General features: G+C 48.4%; 1 protein-coding gene across 3 annotated transcripts in view; it reads right to left on the reverse strand.

The window, feature by feature from the left end:
• The window catches only part of LOC142486527 (uncharacterized), a 67,257-nt gene that overhangs the window by 33,300 nt on the left and 11,124 nt on the right, over positions 1-22,833 (reverse strand). For 2 of the 3 annotated variants that reach the window (XM_075585107.1, XM_075585105.1), the window contains 3 exons: positions 15,251-15,610; positions 5,546-5,692; positions 2,317-2,382 (listed from right to left, as the gene is read on the reverse strand). In XM_075585107.1, the coding sequence (XP_075441222.1) occupies positions 2,317-2,382; positions 5,546-5,692; positions 15,251-15,610 (573 nt within the window). The remainder of the gene's footprint in view (positions 1-2,316; positions 2,383-5,545; positions 5,693-15,250; positions 15,611-22,833) is intronic. The other variant, XM_075585106.1, reaches the window with a different exon arrangement.

The raw sequence follows: 22,833 nt of genomic DNA on the forward strand, positions 1-22,833 counted from the left end.
AAAGCTTCCCTCTTCTGAACTTGCAGACATCATCACCAAGGACGTATTTCGTCTGCATGGAGTGCCTTTACAGATTGTCTCAGACAGGGGGTCTCGGTTCATTTCTAAATTTTGGAAAGTCTTCTGCAGGCAATTGGGGATTGAGCTTAATTTCTCGTCTGCCTACCACCCACAATCTAATGGGTAAACGCAGCGAACCAACCAATCACTGGAGCAATACCTCAGGTGCTATACTAATGAACATCAGAATGATTGGGCAGAGCTCCTACCACTCTCATAACTTTCTGGGCTGTTCCCCATTCTTCACAGACTAGGGTTACCATCCCCGTACTCTTCCCCTTCATTCTCCACCAGTAGGTGTTCAAGCAGCTGATACCAAGGCACAGAATTTGCAGGACCTTTGAAAGGGGATTCAGGCAACCCTTCGCTTGGCTATCGAGAAACAAAAAATGTCAGCGGATAAACACCGGAGGCCATCACACCCATACTCTGTCGGGGATAAGGTATGGCTCTCGATGCAAATCATCCATTTATGCCAGCTTTCTTCTAAACTCAGACCACGGTTCATTGGCCCCTATAACATCATCCAGATCTATTAAGTCTCCTTTCAGCTGGAGCTTCTCTCTTCATTAAAAATTCCCACCACTTTTCATGTGTCCCTCCTAAACCCTGTTGTGAGGAATCGCTTTTCAAAGGACTCATAGTCCGGTAACCATTGAGGGTCAAATTGAATATGAGGTATGACAGATACTTGACTCTCGTAACTCCAGCGGATCGATTCAGTATCTGGTGGACTGGAAGGGATATGGTCCTGAGGCGAGGAGTTGGATGAAGACTCAGGATCTTCATGCTCCAGCCCTGGTCAAGTCGTTCCACCGTCGTCAGCCAGAAAAACCAGGACCTGGTCACCCCGGAGTTTGACCCTGAAGAGGGGGATACTATAAGGGATCTGTCTGAATACCTAAGATGGCTGATGACAGGAAGTGACCTCACACCTCACTGAAGCTACAGCAGCTGTCTTGCTTCCTGGCAATTCCTGCCCTCAGTTCCTGACAGGAAGTCAGCCTCTCTCTGACCCTCACTGTCAGCAGCTGCTTCTGGCCTTTAAATAGCAGGCAGTTGCTCCCTGACTTTGCTCGTGCAAAGTACTTAGTACGTTGTTCTTCTTGAGCTCTGCCTTTGCCTCAGAGATTGCCTGCCTGTGCTTGTACTTCAATTTGGACCTGACTACCCCTTGCCTGCCACCTGCCTTGACCCTGGTATTGGACCTGACAACCCCTTGCCTGCTGCCTACCTCGACACAGGAACTGGACCTGACTACCCCATGCATCCCAGGCCTCTGTTCCTAGGCCAAGGTCAATGTACTACTACCTACCTCTGTCCTGCAGTCAGCAACGTTACAGTAGCACTCTTGCTAATTTAATTCCAGTGAGTTGTGGTCCCTAGAGGGTGGTAAGGGGTTACTTCCTTACAGGCTCTATTTGTGTATTAATATGTATCTGTTTTATAGGTTAGTGTCTGGCACCGCTTTTTTTTCTGGAAGTTGCCAGAAGGCCTCCTGATATGGTGTGACCTTTATTATAATTATTTAGCCCACCCTTTTCATCTGCCCAGCAAAAAGGGTGTGGTTTTACCCTATCAAAGGTTATATAAAGATAAGGTTCAGCCCTTTTGCCTCAGATCCCAGGAGAAACAAGAGGAGGGGGTCTCCAGGCTTTCGTAGCCTGTAAGGAGGACACTTCACTGTTTTTTTTTTGTATTGGGGCAAGTACCCCAGTGTTAGGGTGGCCCTTATGGACCAGTGTTTCCAAGAAACTACACTACAGTAGAGTGGTTTCCTACCACATGGTTTAAGGAAGAAGTCCTGGGAGGGACTGTCAGGGATTTCAGGGAAGCATTTTCCAGGTCTGTCCTGGACAGAGCAAAAGGCTCTTATAAAGAGATGAGCTACTGCAAGCCTCATAATGTGAGGAACTGGATATCGAGAGTCTTAAAATACTAAAAAACAGTCCTGTTCATGCTCAAGTTATGTTTCAATAAACGGTTAAAAGTTCCAAGCGCCCCTTCTATTAATTTCTACTCTTTGCCGAGAGTCAGCATGGACCGACAGCACCCAGAGAACAACAAGGTGACTGCTGAGAACCCATAAACTCGCAAGTACATTGCTACTTAAAGAGACAGTAATACTATTGGGACTGTGTTTATTTTTGCATGTGCACGCTATCTTTCAGCCAGGGGGTTAGGGGTGTTCCAAGTGGTATTGACATTAAATAAAGCACATCATCTCAGTATTGCCCCATATTCCTTTTATCTTACCTCTGTAAAAGAAATGCCATACAAGATATAGCATGAAAAGCACAAAACCAAATAGTACCCAGCAACCTGAAACAAAACAACAAAAACAAATCAATTCTTCAGTAAAGCTTCCGCTATTTTTATATGGTTTACCGCCATTATGGAAAACGTCAACTGTTATTCAGAAGCTCTTGGGCTAGTAAAGTGAGGGGGTTATTGACTATGCAATATTGTATTATTATTTTTTATTTTTTTACATTTATTTAGAAAACAATTAGGTCTTATGTACAGTATCTGAAAACCATGTCTTCTTTTCAAACCAATCAAGTGTCAGCAAAATAATGAAGTTAATTAAACCACCATTTTCTTTAGGTGCATATAAATATATACAGGCATACCGCGTTTTAAGTACACCCGTTTTACGTACACTCACAAGTACGTACATTTTTTTTTATTGCACCTTACCCCCTGTGTACGTACACATGCTTCGCGAGTACGGACACCAGGGGGCAGCGTGCGCATGCTGCGGCGGTGTGCCCTCTCTTCCTCTCCCCGGCACTTCAGTTCCCCGGCTCGCCTAGCTCTTCAGTTCCCCAGCTTCCCCCTGGCTCTTCCTTTCCCCGGCTCTTCCGAACACCCCCCACCTCCCCCGGCTTTTCAGATCACCCCCCTGGCTCTTCCGAACACCCCCCACCTCCCCCGGCTTTTCAGATCACCCCCCTGGCTCTTCCGAACACCCCCTACCCCCCCTGGCCCTTCCAATCACCCCCCCACCCCCTCGGGCTCTTCCGATCACCTCCCCACCCCCTCGGGCTCTTCCGATCACCCCCCCACCCCCTCGGGCTCTTCCGATCACCCCCCCACCCCCTCGGGCTCTTCCGATCACCCCCCCCACCCCCTCTGGCTCTTCCGATCACCCCCCACCCCCCCTGGCCCTTCTGATCACCCCCCCAACCCCCCCTGGCTCTTCCGATCACCCCCCACCCAGCCTGGCTCTTCGATCATCCCCCCCTCCCCCCCCGAGCCCGCTCAGAGCCTCTGCTTACTGCCGTGCTTCTGCCGCCCGCAACCTGCATGCTGCTTCAGGTAGGGGAAGAAAGGGAGGAGGAACATGGGGGGGTTGATGTGAGGGACGTGGGGGGGTTGATGTGAGGGACGTGGGGGGGTTGATGTGAGGGACATGGGGGGGTGATGTGAGGGACATGCAGGGAGGGGGGTGATGTGAGGGACATGCAGGGAGGGGGGTGATGTGAAGGACATGCAGGTGGGGGGTGATGTGAGGGACATGCAGGGAGGGGGGTGATGTGAGGGACATGCAGGGAGGGGGGTGATGTGAAGGACATGCAGGGGGGGGGTGATGTGAGGGACATGCAGGGAAGGGGGTGATGTGAGGGACATGCAGGGAGGGGGGTGATGTGAGGGACATGCAGGGAGGGGGGTGATGTGAGGGACATGCAGGGAGGGGGGTGATGTGAGGGACATGCAGGGAGGGGGTGATGTGAAGGACATGCGGGGGGGGGGGTGATGTGAAGGACATGCGGGGGGGGTGATGTGAAGAACATGCAGGGGGGGGGTGATGTGAAGGACATGCGGGGGGGGTGATGTGAAGGACATGGGGGGGGTGATGTGAAGGACATGGGGGGGGTGATGTGAAGGACATGGGGGGGGTGATGTGAGGGACATGCAGGGAGGGGGGTGATGTGAGCGACATGCAGGGAGGGGGGTGATGTGAGGGACATGCAGGGAGGGGGGTGATGTGAGGGACATGCAGGGAGGGGGTGATGTGAAGGACATGCGGGGGGGGTGATGTGAAGGACATGCGGGGGGGGGTGATGTGAAGAACATGCGGGGGGGGTGATGTGAAGGACATGCGGGGGGGTGATGTGAAGAACATGCAGGGGGGGTGATGTGAGGGACATGCAGGGGGAGGGGGGATGATGTGAGGGACATGCAGGGGGGATGATGTGAGGGACATGCAGGGGGGGTGATGTGAGGGACATGCAGGGGGGGGTGATGTGAGGGAAATGCAGGGGGGGGTGATGTGAGGGACATGCAGGGGGGGGGGGTGATGTGAGGGACATGCAGGGGGAGGGGGGATGATGTGAGGGACATGCAGGGGGGATGATGTGAGGGACATGCAGGGGGGGGGGGGTGATGTGAAGGACATGCCGGGGGGGGGGGGGTGATGTGAGGGACATGCAGGGGGGGGGTGATGTGAAGGACATGCAGGGGGGGTGATGTGAAGGACATGGGGGGGTGATGTGAGGGACATGCAGGGAGGGGGGTGATGTGAGGGACATGCAGGGAGGGGGGTGATGTGAAGGACATGCGGGGGGGGTGATGAAGGACATGTGGGGGGGGGTGATGTGAAGAACATGCAGGGGGGGTGATGTGAGGGACATTCAGGGGGGGGGTGATGTGAGGGACATGCAGGGGGGGTGATGTGAGGGACATGCAGGAGGGGGGGGATGATGTGAGGGACATGCAGGGGGGATGATGTGAGGGGCATGCAGGGGGGGGTGATGTGAAGGACATGCAGGGGGGGGTGATGTGAGGGACATGCAGGGGAGGGGGGTGATGTGAGGGACATGCAGGGGTGGATGATGTGAGGGACATGCAGGGGGGGTGATATATGGGAGACGCAGGGTGGTGATATGAGGGGTGTTGGAGGAGATGTGATGATTTTACCCGTGTGGCCCGATTTTTGTATGGGGGGGTCTTTAAAAATGTATTGAGGCGGTGGGGGTCTTTTTAAAATGTATTGAGGCGGTGGGGGTCTTTTAAAATGTATTAAGGCGGTGGGGGTCTTTTTAAAATGTATTGAGGCGGTGGGGGTCTTTTTAAAATGTATTGGCGGGAGTGGGTATTTTTATTATGTATTGCGGGGTGGGGTTACATGTATTTAGAGGGGTGGGGGGTTTTGGTATGTATTTTGTGGGGGGATTGAGTGAGTGGGGTAATTGACCTCATTTTTACATAATTTTCCATTCATCCATTTTGCATCTGCCAGCACTAATACAAAAAAAATCAGCTGACATTAAAGATTTTCTTTCTATAAAGCCTACTGTATTTATTTTGGTTACAAATGCATTATTTACATCAGTTATGCACATATATGACTATTGCAGTACGGTACATGCATCGTAAAGTGGAAAAAAGGGAGTGCTTCACTTTAAGTACATTTTCACTTTACATACATGCTCCGGTCCCATTGCGTATGTTAAAGCGGGGTATGCCTGTATGTACTTACCAGAAAGTCTTTTTGGGCACAGCTCCCTGTAATGCGATAAATTTGTTACCCAAGAGCTGGTAACTGCTGCAGCAAACGAGATGACATTGACAACACAAGATATGGAAAAGCTGATCAGTGCAAACTGGTCCATAGGAAGCAGGGCACCTGTATGGGAGAGAAGACATGTCTTATTATACACCATCAATGAACTATAAAGTTCTAACAGCCATATTGCCCTGGAGAAATATAGATTGGTTATAAGCAGTGTAACCTTTAGGGATCTTAAAATGGCTACTATTGTGACATTTCCAAGTACTACTTCATAACCTAGCCCTAGACTGTTATATGTTGCTGTGCTGTCTTTCAGGTAAAAGAAAAACAATGTTTAGTTTCCTACATGTAACTTTTATCAAGGTGAGGGCAAGGTGGTATCACTAACCTTGAAAAAGGTTGCATTTAGAAACCGGAACGTTGGTTTTCTTCGGCTTTATTCAATTGTTTTTGCTAGACCGCAGTGCCCTCCCCTCTATTCCTTACTGCATATTCCTGTATGGGACCACTGAGGAAGGCCCCTTCGAGCAGGAGCACCAGCATTTTTTGTGATAACATTATCTGACATCAGGTGTGCTTTGGGATCCCTTATTTTGTTACCTGTCTTTTAGGTCAACATGTGAAAAATTATTAAAAACTGCAGTTCCTCACAATTTTTTTTTTTTTAGGAAAGCAACCTATTCTTAAATATAATACAGTCTCTATTATTTTGTTGTAGAAAACAATAGTCCTCCTTGAAAATGGTGTCAAATACTTCAGTGTTATTGGAGGCAAAATCCTCAGTGACTCCCCTCACCAAAATACAAAATGGTGATTCTTGATACAATGTAAAAAAAAAAAATATGCTACTGAACAACTGATTCCACAATGTATTACATTTGTGTGTGATTCCTATGGTGACCCATGGGCGAATCAAAATCCAATGTTTCCAAATTTCAATAATGAAGAACAGTATATAAGGAGCAGAGTCTCCTCAAAAGACATTATGCCCCTGAGGAAGTGAACGGAGTTTCGTGAAATGCATAGGGCTAAGTTTTCTATTTGATCAGGACGTTCCCAGTCTATTGAAAGCCTTGAACACCCATTCTAAGTATCAGCAGTAACCAATGACATCATCACGTTGAGCGGACGGACCGAGAACGCTGTGAGGGAGTGACCATGCACTAGCTTCGCGGAGCACAGAGAACGCAGGCACCTGTACACAGCACCTTCGGAGATTCCAGCCTTGGTTACCACGAGAGAGGATTTCGTATGTTCTGATCAAAGCGCAAAAGGCCTGGGAATCCATGAGTAAGATTGTTGTCTGAAAATCCATTGTTACATGGAGTCCATATGGGCTTTTCAGACAAAAGGTGACACGTGTGTTCATTTGCATGTCATTTCCCAGAACCCCTTGCTGCAGTGGAAGCACTGTATGTTGGGGATAATGGTGAAAGGCAGGGTTGCAGACCTGCCTAAGGCTGCGTCCCCGCTAGCGCTGAGTGGGCGGCGTTTGGCGAGGTGACTTGCATATATATGTAGATATATATATATCCGCTCGCGCGTATGCGCGGGCACACACGATCACCGGCGCTCTGCGCTTATATAAACACATTTTTTAAACTTCCTAGCGCGCTCAGCTTCCCCTGCAGAGTCCCCCCGCCCGCGCTTGCGAAAATTTAAAGGATACCCGATGTTCATGCTTGGAGAGCTCTCCAAGCATGAGCGCGCTCAGCGCCAGCGGGGACAAAGCCTTAGACATGTGAATGTGCTCACAAGTGATCTTTTTATTTGATATATATCTATAGATATATCTATAGAGAGATATATATATATATATATTATATATATATATATATATATATATATATACACACACACACACACACACACAAGAACGCACACTCCTATTGCAGATATAAAATAATAATAAAAACAAATTGATTAAAATAGGACAACAAGGTCCGCAAGCAATATATAAAAGGCAATATACTTGCAAAGATAAAAGGTCAACCATGAAGCTGTAAACTCTGCAGAGTTTTGGGAGTTCAAGCCTTGAAGGCTAATGAATCTCTGAGGCAATTGTGTATCTCAATTGACAAATATTGGAATTGCGGTGAGTTGAAGAGATATAGACTAACTCTGGTGGTAGGGGGTATATATATGATTTTAGGATTGAAGATAATATGCATCCCTCTGCTCCTGTGGGATAATCCCGGATCGCCGATTCGGGATCAACGCAAGCCGCACGCCTATCAGCTGGGACCACAGGAGATATAAAGGGGCAGGTTGTGGCAGACCTCGCGTGTGAAAAGTCTGTGACCCTTTTGCTAATACCCGCCGGAGTACCTTCATATTTTGTTGAGTGTTGACCCAGGGGATCCGGTACTTTCATCACATCGACCATCTATTTAGCTGCTCTGAGGATTTCCCGGCGGTTGATATTGAGTTGCTTGGGAGAAATTATCCCACAGAGACGTTTCTTTGGAGGAGTTGCTGGATTGATTTTCAGCTTAGCTGTGCACAGCTCACCTTGTCATCGTGACCACACCGGGCTCCACGAAATCATCGGATCCGATGACATTTTTTTCCCCCCCCCCAATTGCATCAAGAATCACCATTTTGTATGCTTCTAATTGCCATTGTGCAAAATCAGCCTTGGGGCATTGAGGACAAAATAAATAAATGATTATTATACCAGAATAGGCTTTAGATAATATTAACATTATTTTTGGCCAATATTTGGACTATCCCAGTTGTGGAACATAGGAATCAAATGGTGTACAAAGCTCACATAATAATAATCAGGATCCATACACATGCATCCAAGGAAATAGATAAGGAACTAAGGAGTGTCAATTGGCATGTAAGTCACATAATAGACTAGAAACCAATGTGGAGTATAGAGAATATATCTCCCGGCCCATCTCCCCATGAGGAGCTTTTTAACCCTTTGATTCATCACTATCTCATTTTTAAAGTTCAATAGGTACTCACGCAAGCATGGACACAAATATGTAGCATTCGAATTAATGATGGGATTGCCGCGATCTCCTGCAATACTGTTCTCTGTAACTGGATTGGTAGAGATGCATTACCATGACAACGGAATATATAAAAAATGTCCGTGCCTGGTGAGTTCCCGCCCACCCCCGAAGTTCTGATGAATGAAACGCGCGTCGGGTTTCAGTGATGTCAGACGCCGTGATGTCACTGGCACCTCTGAGACACGGATCTCCGAGATGCTGGCACCTTAGATTTAACTGCAGAGCCTATCTATTGAATATACTATACAATATACTAAGACTATTAGTTTAATTATCTAGCGCAGTATCTCCAAGCTACTTACCAGTGCTGCTTGAGTATTTGAAGATAATTTACACTCTGTGACTTGCTGATTCTGGCAAAGCAGCAGCAACGTGTATGCATATATACAGGGCATCTTGTTTGCTGCTATCAGCTTCCAGACCAGTGTTAATATAGGCATCCACAAATATTGAATAATCAGCCATTAATTCATACTGTAGTGTGGTGTTGTCTTGGAGGAGTGGACACTGATACACACAGTGGTCTGTTTATTCATTAATAAAGTACGTGCAGTAATTTAGCCATACTGTTCCTAAGGGATCTTGAGTCACCTGACCCTTATAGGATCACTTTCACCAATCACTATTCACTTATTCCATGTATTGCTCTTTGCATGAGTTTACACTGTTTTAGTTATATTCATGGACACGCTACTATTATCCAGACCTCTGTACTATCAGTGACCTTATTGCAGCAATTTCTCATCTCAAACATGGTATATACAGTCCCAGCTTATTTACCAATTTAATACTTATATTATTATTAGTTCCCTCCTTGCTATATTTTATTACTATACTTAATAAAAGTTATATTTTAATTTATATTATTCTGTGAGGTAGAGTGCATCACTGGAGAACCTTTTTGCAAATATTTTGACTAACCTGTGCCCTGATAGCACCCCTCCAGTACCAGTTATTACACTAATATGTAGAACAAAAGGTGTACAAACAGCGCTTATACAATCAACAAATGATAAAACCTTAGATAAATTGTCCGAATGGTAGTCCTGGAGCTGCCTGTTGAGATTGTTCTGGTATCTTGCGCCCAGACTTGAATTTGTGGACAAAAGCAACCTCCTCTGGCGCTGAGGTGGGGACTTGAATTTTCTTCGTATAGACTGTGACCTCAGGAAAAACAAAAGACAAAACATGCAGGAAGCCTGCAATAGTGTATTACCCAAGGGATACAAAACATATATATAGGAGCAATTTATTGATTGAATTATCTATAAAATATACATAAAAATATACATGAAAATATACATAAAATTTATAAAATATTTGAACCAGTGCTTGGCACTAACTGGTGATGTGGACAATCTGCTTGCACACTATCACAGTGGGAGGCTTGAAATTTGTGTCCAAGACTTCTGATCTTTGCTCCGCCTGGTAAAAATTGAAAACCTACTCACCAGATGTGAATAGGTCAAATGCACTGGTTAATGGTCTTTAAGGCCGGGATGCACCGTCTGCCTGGCGGTGTTTGCGTCTCCTGCTGCCGGGATCCTATCTCGTGCTCCGTCGTGAATCACTTCATGGAATGCACCCGATCCGCTCGCGCAATGACGTCACCAATTCTCGTCCACTGCTACGGTGTCCCAACAGTACCAAAAACCATCCAACGCGTTTCGAAAGCTCTATTGGTGTCTTTCTTCGTCAGGGATCCCTGACGAAGAAAGACACCAATAGAGCTTTCGAAACGCGTTGGATGGTTTTTGGTACTGTTGGGACACCGTAGCAGTGGACGAGAATTGGTGACGTCATTGCGCGAGCGGATCGGGTGCATTCCATGAAGTGATTCACGACGGAGCACGAGATAGGATCCCGGCAGCAGGAGACGCAAACACCGCCAGGCAGACGGTGCATCCCGGCCTTAAAGACCATTAACCAGTGCATTTGACCTATTCACATCTGGTGAGTAGGTTTTCAATTTTTACCAGGCGGAGCAAAGATCAGAAGTCTTGGACACAAATTTCAAGCCTCCCACTGTGATAGTGTGCAAGCAGCTTGTCCACATCACCAGTTAGTGCCAAGCACTGGTTCAAATATTTTATAAATTTTATGTATATTTTCATGTATATTTTTATGTATATTTTATAGATAATTCAATCAATAAATTGCTCCTATATATATGTTTTATATCCCTTGGGTAATACACTATTGCAGGCTTCCTGCATGTTTTGTCTTTTGTTTTTCCTGAGGTCACAGTCTATACGAAGAAAATTCAAGTCCCCACCTCAGCGCCAGAGGAGGTTGCTTTTGTCCACCAGTTATTACACGCTGAGCAGGCACTCTTCTTAACATAGTATCTTTTGCACTGTAATGTGAGACCAGCGCCAAGGAGGACTATTGATTTCTACAGCTGTTGGAAGGATTCGGACAATTCTGGAGTGCTCTAGGCTGCAGGACTCTCTTGTTCTTAAAGGTTCATTACTTGTCAATGCAAAGAATGTTACTGTGTATATTTTTACATTTTATATTGAGTGCAAATATTTGTTGGTTAGCACTGGGACTTGTGTATCATACTGTTCTATTATTTTCTAACTTATATTTTTTGTTAAAAATATAATGTGCATCACTGTAGACGGTTTAAAGAGACTTCTTAAGAGGAGACAGACAAAAACCTTTACAGTGCCCCAACAAGTATTTGGTACGTGTACTGGCATGGCCAGATCCATATGAAGTACCAGGTATGTCATAGGCACTTGCTCGTTTTATCTAGGGGAGGACAAGGATGACTACTCAAATGGAGCAGCCAGCCTGATCTCAACGGAAATGGAGCCACCTTCATCGGGTTCTGGCCACATCATGTTATCGCTCCTGGAGTAATTAGATGAGCTGGAAGTGTTGAAGATCCAGAAACACTCTAGTGAAAAAACAAAAAGAGAAAACAGCGCAAAACCTCATAGTGTAGTAAAATATAAATTATATTGGTATATCAGCGGGTGAGTATTACACGTACCTCAATCAGATCATATAATAGCATGACATGTTTGGAACATGTTACCACATCAACAACAGCAACTGCATCCGATCACGTTGATTCAGACCAGGTGAGGAGGTTAGATCCCTTCCTTCTCTGGTAGCAGTCAAAACAAAAAGTATAGGCTGGAACGCGCCCTCTTCCTGCGCGTTCCAGCCTATACTCAATAACATTGAGGATTTATCCTATAATACAATTGTTCATTTTGTTTGTGGACAATGTACATCGGCAAACTTGAAAAAGACGCGACGGACCTTTGATGACGTCATCGGTGCTCTCGCGGAGACCCGACATCCGGATCCAGTAAGGATTCTGCGGCGCTTCACATCTACGGCAGCAGCATTTCACTACGCAGTGAGACATACCACTAACTGAGTGAAAGGACTCTAGAGACTGCTACTGTACCAGATAAGGAAGGGATCTGACCTCCTCACCTGGTCTGAATCAATGTGATCGGATGCAGTTGCTGTTGCTGATGTGGTAACATGTCCCAAACATGTCATGCTATTATATGATCTGATTGATGTACGTGTAATACTCACCCGCTGATATACCAATATAATTTATATTTTACTACACTATGAGGTTTTGCGCTGTTTTCTCTTTTTGTTTTTTGCACTAGTACTACGGTTTGTGGAGCCATTTCATGAGTACAGCAGCAGTAACCTCCATATAACTCAATGAAAGGTGTATATATATATACGGAGCTAAACCCCGTTATAGCGCGGTCCTCGGGGGCCACCCGATCCGACCGCGCTAGAACCGGGGTCGCCCTAATTTTTTTTTTTAAATGGCCACCGCGCGCCTGATCGGGAGGGAGTGAGGAGGGAGTGAGGAGGGAAGGAAGGAAGAGGTGGCCGGAAGCCCTACACGTCCCCTAGCAACGGCGAGTCCAGCCGCAACCTGCTCCTTACCTCCCAACACCGGCATCCATTTCCTCCCCCCCCCAGGCCCCCACACCTACCGGCCCTCCGCGGCATAGCCCACGCGGCCCTCCGAGTCCCAGCCTGCTCCTCACTCACCCCCCCCTCCTCCCGACACCCCCCCTCCTCCCGACACCCCCCCCTCCTCCTGATGCCAGCTCCGCTCCGATCTCAGCAGCCGACACCAAAGGTAGGGAGGGGGAGTGGGAGGTGTGGTGTAGTGTGCTGTGAGTGCTGAGAGTGTGTGCTGTGTGCTGTGAGAGCTGTGTGCTGTGAGAGCTGTGTGCTGTGTGCTGTGAGAGCTGAGTGCTGTGAGAGTGTGCTGAGTGCTGTGTGCTGTGAGAGTGTTGTGAGAGTGTGCAGTGAGAGTGTGTGCTGGGAGTGTGTGCAGTGAGAGTGTGTGCAGTGAGTGCTGGGAGTGTGTGCAGTGAGTGAGTGCTGGGAGTGTGTGCAGTGAGTGTGCAGTGAGAGTGTGTGCTGGGAGTGTGCAGTGTGCTGTGAGTGTGTGCAGTGAGTGTGTGCAGTGAGAGTGTGCAGTGTGCAGTGAGTGCTGGGAGTGTGTGCAGTGAGAGTGAGTGCTGGGAGTGTGTGCAGGGAGTGTGCAGTGAGAGTGTGTGCAGTGTGCTGTGAGAGTGTGCAGTGGTGCAGTGAGTGTGTGCAGTGAGCAGTGAGTGCTGGGAGTGTGTGCAGTGTACAGTGCAGTGAGTGTGTGCAGTGAGTGCTGGGAGTGTTTGCAGTGTGCAGTGAGTGTGTGCAGTGAGTGCTGAGTGTGTGTGCTGTAAGCAGTGTACAGTGTGCAGTGAGAGTGTGCAGTGTGTGCTGGGAGTGTGCTGGAAGTGTGTGCAATGTGTGCTGTAAGCAGTGTACAGTGTGCAGTGAGAGTGTGCAGTGTGTGCTGGGAGTGTGTGGAGTGTGCAGTGAGAGTGTGCAGTGAGAGTGTGCAGTGAGAGTGTGCAGTGAGAGTGTGCAGTGAGAGTGTGTGCAGTGTGCAAATTTTTTTTTAAAATATATATATATTTTTTTTAATTTAAATTTTTTTAAAAAAATTTTTTTTAAACGGGAGCCACGTGAAAACCGCGTTATAACCGAATTCGCGTTATAACGGGGTTCAGCTGCGTACATATACATATACATATACTTATTGTTTTATTAACACAGCACTTTTATTGAGTTAAAACACTCATAATCACAAAAGTTAATTTATATATTTATATTCACTATAATTTGCACTGATAGGATATAAAACCAATTACCCAATCACCTAAACATTTTATCACAGTTTCTCGAGCGCAGATCACTTGTCCACGTTTTCAACACTCTGGTGAAATCAGATATGTAAATTTAAAACTGATAATAGCTGAAATAACTCAAATCATCTGATAATATAGCACAAATTGCAGATCACATGCGTTTGGTATGACCTCTGTGTTCAAGAATTCTGCATTAGATGGAAGAAACGCAAATAACTTGTTTCATACATCTGATGCAAAGTGCTGAGAGAGTGTGCAGTGAGAGTGTGCAGTGTGTGCTGGGAGTGTGCTGGAAGTGTGTGCAATGTGTGCAGTGTACTGTGTGCTGGGAGTGTGTGCAGTGAGTGCTGGGGGTGCTGGGAGTGTGTGCAGTATGCAGTGAGAGTGTGTGCAGTGTACTGTGTGTGCAGTGAGTGCAGGGTGCAGTGAGAGTGTGTGCAGTGAGTGCTGGGAGTGTGTGCAGTGTGCTGTGAGCAGTGTGCTGGGAGTGTGTGCAGTGTGCTGTGAGAGTGTGTGCAGTGAGAGTGTGTGCAGTGTGCAGTGAGAGTGAGTGCTGGGAGTGTGCAGTGAGTGTGTGCAGTGATGCAGTGAGAGTGTGCTGGGAGTGTGTGCAGTGTGCAGTGAGAGTGTGTGCAGTGTGTGCAGTGTACAGTGTGCATTGAGAGTGTGTACAGTGTGCAGTGAGTGCTGGGAGTGTGTGCAGTGAGAGTGTGTGCAGTGTGCAGTGAGAGTGTGTCCAGTGTGCAGTGAGAGTGTGTGCAGTGAGTGCTGGGAGTGTGTGCTGGGAGTGTGTGCTGTGAGCAGTGTGCAGTGAGAGTGCTGGGAGTGTGCAGTGAGAGTGTGCAGTGAGAGTGTGCAGTGAGAGTGTGCAGAGAGTGTGTGCAGTGTGCAAATTTTTTTAAAAAATATATATATTTTTTTTTTAATTTAAATTTTTAAAAAAAAAAAATTTTTTAAACGGGAGCCACGTGAAAACCGCGTTATAACCGAATTCGCGTTATAACGGGGTTCAGCTGTGTACATATACATATACATATACTTATTGTTTTATTAACACAGCACTTTTATTGAGTTAAAACACTCATAATCACAACAGTTAATTTATATATTTATATTCACTATAATTTGCACTGATTGGGTAATTGGTTTTATATCCTATCACCTAAACATTTTATCACAGTTTCTCGAGCGCAGATCACTTGTCCACGTTTTCAACACTCTGGTGAAATCAGATATGTAAATTTAAAACTGATAATAGCTGAAATAACTCAAATCATCTGATAATATAGCACAAATTGCAGATCACATGCGTTTGGTATGACCTCTGTGTTCAAGAATTCTGCATTAGATGGAAGAAACGCAAATAACTTGTTTCATACATCTGATGCAAAATGCATGTACTAATTTATAGAGCAGATTGTCACCTTTAAACTTATCCTCATCATACTTACAAGACACATAGAGCTCCATTTCTGAGCTGGCAGAATCAAGCCCATATCTCACGGTGCAGCTATATGTTCCACTGTCTGTGTATCTCACTTTCAGCCTTAGTGAGAGGTTCCCTTTGGAGATTTCCTCTGGGAATAACTCAGTGCGGTCTCTGTACAGAAAATATTGATCATCAGGTCTGTCTGCTTCTCCTGTGAATAAATGGACCACCTGGTCCACATCCTTTTCTCGTAGCACCCACTTCACTTCCAGATGATCCAGTGGGACTCTGGGGGTCATAATGCAATGTAACAAGACATACGTATCTACAGCTTCACCCACAGTGACAGACGTGTGGAGAGAGGAGGACTGCAGTGAGATACCTGCAGGGAAAAGAGGACGTATAAGCCAGAGCGTTTCTGATAGTAAATACACCCTAACACATAAACTGTTAAGAAACTGAAATACGCAACGAGATATACACTAAACAAAAACAAAGGATACACAGATATAAAACACTATCTATACTATCTGAATTAATAGCTCCCTGCAGCTGGCTCAAACTCTTACCCAGAGAGAAAAGTCAATGTAGTAATGGGAAAAGACCTATAGCGCACAGGAGAGAAAAAGACAAAAACAGAACATAGTGTACTCTGTAGGAATAGATAGTTCCTGCTGTAAATATATACACTTTACAGGATAATAATTCAAATCAAGCAGAGTAAGTAATCTTAGCTGGATATGCACCTGGAGAGAATCCACATCACCAGACTTCACTAGCTTCTCTGTGAAGATGCTGGGCTTGGTAAGTAAAGGTCTACTTCGCCTATAGAAGCTTCCTCTGAACTTATATGCTCAGCTGGGCTCCCAGAATGAATATTAAAAAAGGATAAGGAAAAAAGAGAGGGAGTGTACTCGCATAAAAAAACAGATTTATTAGAACTTAAAGCCATCAAGGATATATCGGCAGGATTCTCTCCAATTGCATATCCAGCTAAGATTACTTACTCTGCTTGATTTGAATTATTATCCTGTAAGCGTATCTATTTACAGCTGGAATTATGTATCTATTTCTACAGAGTACACTATGTTCTGTTTTTGTCTTTTTCTCTCCTGTGCGCTTTATGTCTTTTTCCAACACATATCAAGGAATGAATAACCAGTGATTATCTGATGTCTTTACAAAATAAATACACAAAACTGGGAGTCACTCCTCCCTAACTGCTCCATGTAACGCCTCCTAGTGTCCCATATAACTGTTTACTTTAACTCCACTCAAACTCCTATTGCTCCATATAACTGTTCTCTATAACCCCTCTGTCATGATCATGTCATGAAGTAATAGATATTTTAAACCCTCTGGTGCTTAAGGGGTTAATGAGCTACACTTCTTGTAACAAAATACAAAATGATGAGTTTGGAACTGGTCAGGACTGTTTCATTTAGCTGCTCTGAGCTTCAAAGGAACTTACTTGGGGCAGGGAGGGGGGGTTCAGCCAGATAGCCAACTCAAAGGTGTCAATTGTTTTAATCAAGAGTGAGCAGTTTCAAAGTATTCTGTAGAAAGGGGTGGGCTCATGACTGTGCCCTAAGAAAGAATTGTACTTAAGTCTGGGCCAGGTTGTTAAAAGTCAGATCTGACCAGGGGCATGCTTGGGGAGAGCATGGTTGATCTCATCTTCGGAACCAGTGGCTCTCTGGGAAAAATCCATAGCATGTGGTAATGTACTTGTAGCCAGGTCCCCCTCGCGCACTCGCCCCCTCCCTTGTCCCCCCCCTCGCGCACTCGCCTCCTCCTTCCCCGTTGCGAGCGCGCGGTGTTGCTGTGCGGCCGGTTGCCATGGTGGGATCGGGTGGTTGCCGGGGACGCGATCGGGCCGGTTGCCGAGGCCGCGATCGCGTCGTTAGGGTCCCGGCGGCTAACGGAGCAGGGCGCCGCCATGACAGTTAGCTCGCGCATGCGCGAGAATAGACGGCCAGCCCCCAGGGTGCATAGGGGCAGAGACACCTGACGCCAGGGAGCCAATCAGAAGGCCAGATTCCCCTGCTCCCAGTTAGATACATTTCGCGGGGTTTTGCAGCCACGCAGGCAGTGAGGATCCGGACCAGCTAGGGGTAAGAGGTGGATGCAGGGGTCAGTGACCCTCTGCATAGGCCAGCAGCCCCCAAGGTCCCAGTTAGGTCCTGAGCCACCTAGTAGCTTGTGGAGCTTAGGGACAGGCCCTAGATAGGGATACTGCCCCATTTATTGGTAGCTTAGCCAGGGACACAGTGCTGAAGCCGTGCGGCCCTGTGAGGTGGGTTCTGGGCTCAGAACCCCACCAAAGACCCTAAGACTGAGAGTGACATCAGTTGTGCTGGACTTTCAACCCACGCGGTGTGGAGGACAACGCCGGATCGAGCGGATTGATATCGCGGTACCCGTGGCTGGAGCCCGGGCAGGTAACCTGCAGCTCACGTGCACCAACCAGGCCTATCACCAAACATAGTGGCTGCGCAGTCACACATACACATGCACAGTGGTATTTGACTTTGGGGGTGCGATACATTTGGGTGGGGGTTACTGGACACGGGGTGGGATCACTCTGTGGGAGGTAGCGTCCGCCGTGACGCCAGAGGTGGTAGCGTCCGCCGTGACGCCTAGTGTGATTAGCGTCCGCCGTGACACCAGAGGTGGTAGCGTCCGCCGTGACGCCTAGTGTGATTAGCGTCCGCCGTGACGCCAGAGGTGGTAGCGTCCGCCGTGACGCCCAGAGTGGTTAGCGTCCGCCGTGGCGCATGAAGGTTGTGTTGATGTATGTAGATATAGTTGATTATGTAGTAAAGCCAGTCCTGTTTTACATTCGTTCGCTTCGTGTGGTTGTTTCCTGTGAGGGTCTCCTCCCACTCTGTTGGGATCCCTCCCAGGTGGAGGCGTTGCACCTAGAGATGTATGAGATGCATGTACCCCAGGTTCCCCGTGGCGGAAGCTCAGCCCTCCTGTGAGCCAACAGGTAGTGCACCACACTTGAGTAACCTTGCATGTTTCTACACCTCCACAGTATTATTTGTGAGTGGGTGGGGGAACACCCGTTACATTTGGAGGCGCTGCTGAGATCAAGTCCTGGGGTGCCCTGTTCCGTTTTTTTCCTAAATTGCCCGATTCCTTTTTATCATGTCCGTGCCGTCACCGCAGGATGTCCATGCCTGGGCCTTAGAGCACCAAGTATCCCCAAGACGCGCGGTTGCAGTCACCCGGGTAGCACTTGATACAGACTTATCTACAGTGCGCATGCAAGTAAGAAGTTGCCCGGGTTTGGCCACCGCCCGGGTGATAGACTATAAACTGGATGTTACTGGCCGGGGGATCACCTGTCTCCTGGTCACCATGAGTGACATATGCTTAGAAACGGCCCCCCATGTATTAAACCTACCCGAGCCCTCCGCAGAGGACTGCCGCATGATCTACGCTGACTCTCAATCTCCTGAAGAAGCGTCCACTAGTACTGGATTACACCCGAGCCAACGAGTGACCAGTACGCCTCACCGAGTAGACCCCCCTAGGGTCTCTTTCACCCCAAGCGGATTAGGAGGTACCGCCAGCTGGGCTAGGAGCCCGCTCATCCCACCCAACCCTGACCAACGGTCTGGCGGGACCCCAACCATGCCTAGCATAGGAACGAGGAGCAGTAGTCAGACCCTTAGCGGGAATCTTGACGTGAACACGATAGTCTCCCAACTAGCAGAAGCTGTAACCATTTCGACGCAAGCACAGAACTACCGGAAACTCAAGGCTTTCTCTGGGATTCTGCCGACGCCCACGGGAGAAGAGGGGATCGAGGTATGAAGGGATCATACGCTTCAAATCATAGAGGAGTGGTCGTGTTCTGAAGCCAGCAAGAGACAAAGACTGGTCGAGTGCCTCCGAGGCACCGCCGCTCGGTTAGTGCGGGCGCACCGGAGCGTGGAAGGAGAAGTTACTGCCCAGGAACTAGTGGAAATGCTAATTAAATCCTTTGCCAGAAAAGACGATGAAGATGAGCTACTGGCTCAATTCAAAGCCCTCCGACAACGTGAAGGACAAGATTTATCTGCCTTCGTTTGTGACCTACAGCTGTCCCTGGGCACCCTCTTGGACAAGCATATCATTTCCGCGGCCGAAGCGGACCGATACCGGTTCAAACAGCTACTCAAGGGGTCGTTGCCGGACCACAACATAGCTATAATGATGCGGGCCGCCCCGGTTGCAGCAGTATCCCCTAAATACGGGGAACTAATGGATTACATAAGAGACCATGAAGTGCAGCGCCATTTCCATGAATCAAAGAAACCCAAAACTACCCCCAAGAATGACAATGTGGCCTCCTCGGCCCCAAAGAGTAAGAAACCGTCCACACCAGAGGAGGAAGCGACCCCCAAGTCGTCTGTTCGGGAAAGTCGTAGCTCTGAGCGGTCCTCATCCACGTATAAGGGTCGTCCGGACCGCCGTGAGGTATCTTGCTACAACTGCGGGAAGAAGGGCCACATCTCGTACTATTGTCCGGAGAAGGAGGACCAAACGGAAGAAAAACCTCCCGACAGAAGAAGCACAGCCCGATCGATGGTATGCCGAGCCCAGACCGTCGAGCCTGAGGTGAACACCCCTGAGGGAACCACGGATTCCCCTGCTGACGCTGGCCCCAGTGAGGACGCCTCCCCCGGTGAAGCTTGCAGTCAAGTGGGCCCCGCGGCCATCGTGCCCGTGGTAATAGAAGGGATATATGCCTCGGCTCTATTGGACACCGGGTCACAAGTGACCATAATATATCGCAAGTTCTATGACCGGCACCTTCAACACTGCACTCTGAGGCCAGCCGAACATATGAAGGTTAGGGGATTGAGTAATGAAGACTACCCCATCGATGGGATTGCAAGGGTCCAGCTGGACATACTCCAACTGAACACCGGCAAGAAGCACCCTATGCAGGTAGCGGCTATGGTATGCCCGGAGCCCCACGACCATTGCAAATACCCCATCATCTTGGGAACCAATGCGGACATAGTGCAGGCTATAATCCGAGCTTACTTGAAAGAGACCAACGAGTTGCCGCTGGCCGATTCACTCCTAGACCCCATCTTACGAGAAGAGTGCCACCGGGTGTATGTCTTGGAGCGTCATGGGGACCTCTACAATCGTCAACGAGGGCTGACGACCATATTACCAGGGGGAGTGCAAAAGATGGCCGTCTGGTGTTGTTATCCTGACCGAGACCAGAACGACCAACTGTTCTCGCTGGAGAGTGAGCCTGAAGAAGAAGAGGTTCAGCGAGGGTATAGAGTACTACCCGAAGTGAGGGAATGGACGAGAAGATCCCTATTCGAACCCACGTGTATGTGCAGAATCTCTCCCCCTTTCCGATGGAGTTTGATGTCGACCAGAAGTTGGGATGCATATATCCGGTCAGCCCGGTGGGAGCCACGCCTCAGGTGAAGGCGGCGGCCGCGCATGAGCGGATAGTTGATCTGGACTTCAATTTCGGCGAGTCGACGCTGTCCACAGAGTGGAAAGAGCGGTTGACCACCCAGTTGCTGCAACGACGACATGTGTTCTCCACGAGCGAGATGGATGTGGGGTGCAGCCGCAGTGCCCAACATACCATTCGGATGAGTGATGCCACTCCGTTCCGGGAACGTTCTCGTCGCCTTGCCCCTCGGGATGTGGACGATGTGAGGAACGCCCTACAAGACATGGAAACCGCTGGGATTGTGACGGAATCACGAGGACCTTACGCGTCGCCCATAGTGGTGGTGCGGAAAAAGAACGGGTCCGTACGACTGTGTATCGACTATCGAACACTGAACAATCGCACGATCCCGGATCAATACAACCTTCCGCGCATTGAAGAGATCCTGAATGCGCTGAATGGGAGTCACTGGTTTAGCGTGCTCGACCTCCGATCAGGGTACTATCAGGTGCCCATGACGCCGGAAGACCAGGAGAAGACAGCTTTCGTCTGCCCCCCTGGGATTCTATCAATTCACCCGTATGCCCCAAGGTATATGTGGGGCGCCTGCTACGTTCCAAAGGTTGATGGAAAAGACTATAGGAGACATGATTCCCCGGGAGTGTCTGGTTTACCTGGACGACATCATTGTCTTCGGGAAGACCTTAGAAGAACACGAGGGAAGGCTGCTGAAGGTGATAGATCGTCTTGGCCAAGAAGGGTTGAAGCTATCACTCGACAAGTGTAGGTTTTGTCACACCTCGGTGACCTACGTGGGACACATCGTGTCTGCCCAGGGGATTGCTACTGATCCAGCCAAGGTAGAAGCTGTGGTGAACTAGCCGCGTCCCGATAATGTCACGGAGCTGCGGTCCTTCCTCGGGTTCTGTGGGTATTACCGTCGATTCGTGGAAGGGTACTCTAGTCGAGCTAAACCCCTGAACAATTTGTTGAAGATATACCCTGAAGATACTGGGAGAAAGGCCACGTCGGCCCGTCAACCGTTTGGCGATAAGTGGACGCCTGAGTGTGAACGGGCCTTCCTGAACTTGAAGAAAAGTCTGACTGAAGCACCAGTGCTTGCATATGCTGACCCAGAACAACCGTATGTCCTGCATGTGGATGCCAGTCTCAATGGACTGGGTGCTGTCCTGCATCAGAAGCACCCCGAAGGTCTTCGGCCCGTAGCCTACGTCAGCCGCAGTCTGACACCCAGTGAGCAGAGATACCCCGTCCACATGTTGGAGTTTCTGGCTCTCAAGTGGGCGATCACCGAGAAGCTCCACGATTACTTGTACGGTGTCACCTTCGAGGTAAGGACGGATAACAATCCCCTCACGTACATCAATACGTCGGCCAAATTAGATGCAGCCGGCCACAGATGGCAGGCCGCCCTCAGTAACTACCACTTCTCCTTGAAGTATAAGCCGGGGCCATTGAATATTGGGGCGGACGCCCTCTCCCGAAGGCCAGGACTACTTGCTACCCCCGATGACGAGGAATGGGAAGAACTTCCCGGCCCCGGAGTGCGGGCTATGTGTAAAACTGCAGCCATAGTTAATGACCAAGTGGCCTTCTCCGAGTTACGAGTGGCCGACTCCTTGGGATGCCAGTCGCAGGCTGTCCCCGCCGCCTACTGCGACCCAAAAGGGATGCACCTCACGCATGACAAGGTGTTCCGGTGGAAAGATCTGGTAGACTACCAAATTCGAGATCCGGTCGCTAGTATCATCCGGCACGCCGTTGAAAAGAGGAACCCAGCCCTTTTGAAACGTGCGCCCAATGACTTGGTGGCCTTGCTCATGCGAGAATGGGACAAATTTGAGATAGATAATGGCTTGCTCTATCGGGTGGTGCAATACCACAACCACCCGGATAGGAGACAACTAGTCTTACCTAAGAACTTACAATACCTGGTGTTGAAGTCCCTACACGATGAACACGGGCATCTCGGTGTAGAGAAGACTTTTGGGCTGGTCCGAGACCGGTTCTTCTGGCCCAAGATGCGGGAAGCGGTGGAACAACACTGCCGCCGTTGTGCCCGGTGCGTTCAACGCAAGACGTTGCCTACCAGGGCAGCTCCCATGGCCCATCTGAAGAGTTCTGGTCCAATGGTCTTGGTGTGTATGGACTTTTTATGTATC

Source organism: Ascaphus truei, unplaced genomic scaffold, assembly GCF_040206685.1.
Source record: "Ascaphus truei isolate aAscTru1 unplaced genomic scaffold, aAscTru1.hap1 HAP1_SCAFFOLD_932, whole genome shotgun sequence".
Taxonomy (NCBI): Eukaryota; Metazoa; Chordata; class Amphibia; order Anura; family Ascaphidae; genus Ascaphus; species Ascaphus truei.